General features: G+C 51.6%; 1 protein-coding gene across 1 annotated transcript; it reads right to left on the minus strand.

Moving 5' to 3' along the window:
• Nucleotides 1-796: 796 nt before the first annotated feature.
• On the minus strand, nucleotides 797-2,605 carry LOC123162913 (3-ketoacyl-CoA synthase 6-like). The gene has a single exon (XM_044580685.1). The coding sequence runs from the start codon at nucleotides 2,540-2,542 to the stop codon at nucleotides 1,070-1,072; it is 1,473 nt and encodes a 490-aa protein (XP_044436620.1). The 5' UTR covers nucleotides 2,543-2,605; the 3' UTR covers nucleotides 797-1,069.
• Nucleotides 2,606-5,171: the final 2,566 nt, after the last annotated feature.

Here is a 5,171-nt window from a genome sequence, read left to right on the forward strand (position 1 = left end):
CAAGAGGGAGTGAGTGAACCGAACTAGATCACTCCACTCGGCAGAGCCTTCTTATATAGGCCGTCGTGGGCCTAGGCAGAGGCCAGCGACACGCGCGCGTCAAGGCTTGGCGAGGCGGGCGCCGGAGGAGGAGGAGCGCGCGTGTACCACTCCTCTTCCCAAGCTCCCAATGGCAAGTGGTAGAGCAGCCCTTATAAAGGAGTCTCAACTCTTCTCAACTAGTAAGATGGGACTAAACTTTCCACCACCTGCCATCTCATACATGGGCCTCAAGATTAACCAGAAATCATTGTTCATATGGGCCTAAAGCCCATCTATGATTCAACAGATACCTCTGCTCGTGGCGTGGATTTCGGTCGCGGACTTAGCAAGGAAGTTGGCGGCGGCGCCCGTTCGTACGTGGGGAACAAGAAGGGGATCCTGCAGCGTGATGTATGTCTAAAGGACCGCGGGTTGAACATACTAAACTACAGGAACATTTCGCAAAAACGAAACGTTATCTCATATAGTCACCCAAAAAAAGGACTGCGGGTTGAACTCCAATAAGCAGAGAGACTTTTCTACAAAATTAATAATGACGTACGACCGGAAGCAATCGATCCTTTATTAGCAAAAAATGGATCCTTTATTATTAGGGCAAGATGAAAAGTTGCACCGAGAATGGAAGGGGAACTCGGAACTAGCACGATATGGCTCGTTGGAATGGATACCCGTAAATTATTTTACTTTTTGCAAAAATAACATCCGTAAATTACTTATTCCAATCTTGCTGTGGAAAGCAAAGAGGAAAAGGACATTAGAAAAGTTGAGATGAGCATCTGCACAAGACGTACATAGCTGGTCAATTCACTTCAAATCCCATCATAAATCATGGCATGCATGCAGAAAAAGACACCGTTCATCTACTCGTCTCTCACACTGAAAATAATAATAACGGGACTACTAAATCTCTCAGTCGATTTCTATCGATATAGTCGTGGCATCTTAATAATAATTCTACTCGTCTCTCAAACAGTAAGGATCGTCTCTCAAACAGCAGAGGAGCAGAGCACACGGCCACCAACGCAAATCAGTCTCGTTGATCCGCGGCCACCGGGTAACGATGCATGCAGCCCTCCCATGGCCCGCTGTCCAGAGGAACCGGCGACCGGATGCACACCCACACTGCGCTGTTGCACTTGAACCCTGAACCAAACCCGACCATCCAAACACGGTCTCCCTTGCGCACGCGGCACTTGGCCTCCAGGTAGGCCAGCTCGTACCACGTCGAGCTGCTCGACGTGTTGCCGAACCGGTGCAGCGCCATGCGCGACGGCTCCACCTGCTTGTCCGACAGCCCGAGGCCGCGCTGCAGCTCGTCGATCACCGCACGGCCGCCCGCGTGGATGCAGAAGTGCTCGAACGCCATGCGGAAGTCGGGGACGCGCGGCTTGCTGCTGTCCTTCTGCCCCGCCATGAGCAGCAGCCTGCGCCTCGCGAGCGAGAGCGCGTACGCAAGGAGTTCCGACGCCGGGAGCACGAGGGGCCCGAGCGTGGTCATGTGCGCCTTCAGCGTGTCGCCGGCCACGGGCATGACATCCTTGGACAGCGCGATGCCGCGCTCGCCCGCCGCGTCGTCCTCCTGCTGCACGCACCCATAGGCGCGGTCGTCGTGCCCCGCGTGCGTGCGCACCACCCGGGCCAGGCGGTACCGCGCGTGTCGCGCCCTCGCGGGGGACGTGGAGAGCAGCACCGCGGACGCGCCCATCCGGAAGAGGCAGTTCTGCAGCAGCATCGCGCGCTCGTTGCCGGAGTAGTAATCCGAGGTGAGAATCTCCGTGGACACCACGAGCGCGTACTTGCACCTGCTGTCGCACTGCAGGATGTTCTCCGCCAGCCCGATGCCGGCTATCCCGGCGCTGCACCCCATCCCGGAAAGGCTGAAGCACCGGACATCGCTGCGGAACCCGTACCTGCGCACTACCATGTCAGCCATGGACGGCGTTGGGGCGAACAGCGTGCAGTTCACCACCACCACTCCGATGTCCTCGGCGCGGACGCCGGTCTTGGCGAGAACGGCATCGACGGCGGAGAATATCCCTTGCTCGGCCTCGGCGCGGGCCGCCTTGAGGGTCTTCTCCGGAGGGATGACGTGGCAGGCCGGCGGGAGGCATGTCTCCTCACCGAAGCCCGAGCGCTCGATGAGGCGCGACTGGAAGCCGACGCTCTTGTCGTCAAAGCACGGCGCGAGCCCGGTGTGCTCGATGTACTTGGAGAGCGGCACGCGGAGGGCGGCCGGCGGCCGGAAGCATGCGTAGTCCACGAGGTACACCGCGCGCACCGTGGTCGACCGGATGTAGAGGACTAGTACGACGGCGAGCAAAGTGAGGCCGGCATAGAGTGGGGTGCAGTGATGGACGGCGCTGCTTACAGTGGGGTAGAGCCAGGCGGTGAAGCGCAGCGCGGCCGTGGCCGAGAAGGGGAAGGCGGCGAGGCTTAGGCGGTGGCTGGAGACAAAGCTGTATACCGGCGCTAGGAGGCTGAGCGGGAGTGAAGTCGCCATTGTCGAGGAGTCCAAGGAGGCGGGATCGATTGTGACGGCTGTTGTCGATCCTTTGGGTTGAGAGGGAAGTGTATTTTTGGTTGGAAGGCAGCCGGCCGGAGTTATATATAGATGAGAATGTATCCTATGCACCAGCCCAATCTGTGCACCAGGTGCTCCACAGGCTTTTGGGGCATTAGATGAAAAAGCGATGGACTAGATTTTGCCATAGGTTGCACTATAACATACTTACATAAGCAACCCTATAGACTATAACATTCAACCTGCGCTTCACATCCCATTCCCACATCAATAAATTTGTGTGTTATTTTTTGGCAAAAACACAAAAGTTCCATATATTTTGAACCGAATGTCTGGTTTTGAATCCGTTTTGACTGTCAACTTTTTCTTAACGAGATATTTGAAACAAGATAATGTTGAATATGCTTTAGAATTTTCTTTTGTTTGTGGAACTCAAATTAAAATTCAATTTAGGCATGTGCGCGTGGGATCAACGTGTGGTGGGACAACCAGAGTTCAAAAACACATAGAATAAATCTAGGTTTCTATACAAAATGTATAAATGTCACGGTTACATTTGAAAATAAAAAAATTCAAAATTTCAGAAAATATATTCAACACTGATCTTGTTTCGAACATCTCATCGAAACAAAAATGGTGGTCAAAGAAAAACCAAATTCGAATGTGTGGTTCAAGATATATGACCATATTTATATTTGAAGAAAGAAAGAAAGAACACAGACTAAATAACAGGAGAGGAAAGAGTGAAGTGCGGGTTGTTTTCAGAATAATATGAGGTCTTTTTCGCAAATGTTCAACCAATCTAGCTTTCAGCCTACTGCCATCCCTCAGATTTATATCCAACGGCTCAAAAGCCCGCGGAGCACCCGGTGCACAGATTGAACTGGTGCACTGGATACATTCTCACAGACTACTGTCACTGTAGGCCACTTACAGATAATTGCTGCCCTAAGCCCCTGAATATTCTTGCTACTGGCTAAGTACTTAGGATATCTACAAAGCGCATCCTCAAACCGCCCACAACCAACCGTTCGGACTGCACGGTCTGAATCTGATTAGCCATCCAACACGCATTTGTATCGGTCCGCCGACGGATTTGAACGGTCCAAACCTGATTAGTCATCCAACATGGATTTGTATCGGTCCGCCGACCAATCCGAACGCTCTTTTTACCCGCAAAGTCGAAACAAAGCGAGGGAGTCTTTGCGGGAGTCCAGACAGCGACCACGCGGGACTCTGACACCATCGACCCACACAAAACCCCTTCCAGATCATGTGCCTCCATCCTCTCATCTTTCTCTATATCCTTTTCTCTCTTGCCCTCCGCCGCCGCTCCACCACCCCGGCCGCCCTGCCACACCCTTGCCGGAACTCGACATCTCTGTCTTCTCAAATGCTACACCAGGGCTCCATACCGCTTTTTCTCGGCCGCCATTCCACACCTCTCCTCCGTCCGCCGCACAGGTGATATCCGCCCTACATTACTCACCATGACTGGTAAGTGTTCGGTGAAAGGCATGTGCTAAACTTTTTGTCCCTTCTTCTATAAAGCATCGGATTCGGATATGAAGTACATATAGAGCACTATGTTGAGTCATCCAATGACTTGTCGGACGAGGAGGACTACACGAATGAGACAGCGATGACGCAGGTGGCCTGACGCGGAGCGTGCAGAAGATCATGTTCTCAATTTCAAGAGATCGATCAAGGGCCATCGAGTGCTCAACCGCAACCACAACAGGACAACTACTTTGCCCCTGATGCCCTATTCGCTGACAATTTTCACCAACGCTTTTGGAAGCGAATAAATGTCTTCGATGTCTGTACCATGGCTTCCGATCCTTTGATGACAACTTCGTCTTGAACAAGGATGTCGTGGGAAGGATTGGGTTTTCTGGATACCAGAAGTGCATGGCAGGACTGCGGATGCTTACATATGACACATCCGCTGATTCATGGGAAGAAAACCTACGGATGTCTGAGAGCACATGCGGAGATGTCATGATAAGATTTCCTATTGCCGTGGTCTATGTGTTTGGACCTTGGTACCTGAGAGAACCAACTGTCACATACACCAAGAGTATCTTGGCAATGTCTAAAGCTAGAGGGTGGCCATGTTTGCTCGTATCTCTTGACTGCATGCATTGGAGATGGAAGGACTACCCAAAAGCTCTACAAAGGGAATATCAGGGTCATGTTAAGAAGCCCACTATCATTCTTAAAGCAGTTGCGTCATAGATCTTTGGATTTGACATGTTTTGTTTTGCATATGCCCAGGTCTGACAATGACATCAATGTGTTGCAGCGATCAACATTGTTTGCTAGGCTGCCTGGAAAGCTCTGCCTTTCCACTATACTGTCAATGGGCACGAATAAACATTGGCTACTATTTGGTTGACGGTATCTATCCTTCGTGGGTTACCTTTGTCAAGACCATCTCTGAACCACTTGGCCAAAAAAAGTCTCACTTTACCCAAAAACAAGAAGCAGCTAGAAAGGATGTTGGGAGGGCATCTGAAGTTCTGCAAGCACGTTTTGTCGTTTTACATAGACCTGCTAAACAATGGGATCCGAAGCCCTGGTGGGAGGTGATGACATGTTGTGTGAT

Source organism: Triticum aestivum, chromosome 7B (assembly GCF_018294505.1).
Source record: "Triticum aestivum cultivar Chinese Spring chromosome 7B, IWGSC CS RefSeq v2.1, whole genome shotgun sequence".
Taxonomy (NCBI): domain Eukaryota; kingdom Viridiplantae; phylum Streptophyta; class Magnoliopsida; order Poales; family Poaceae; genus Triticum; species Triticum aestivum.

Bases quoted from the DNA above. Each gene is read 5' to 3' on its own strand.
- LOC123162913 (XM_044580685.1), bottom strand. From the start codon at position 2,542: ATGGCGACTTCACTCCCGCTCAGCCTCCTAGCGCCGGTATACAGCTTT.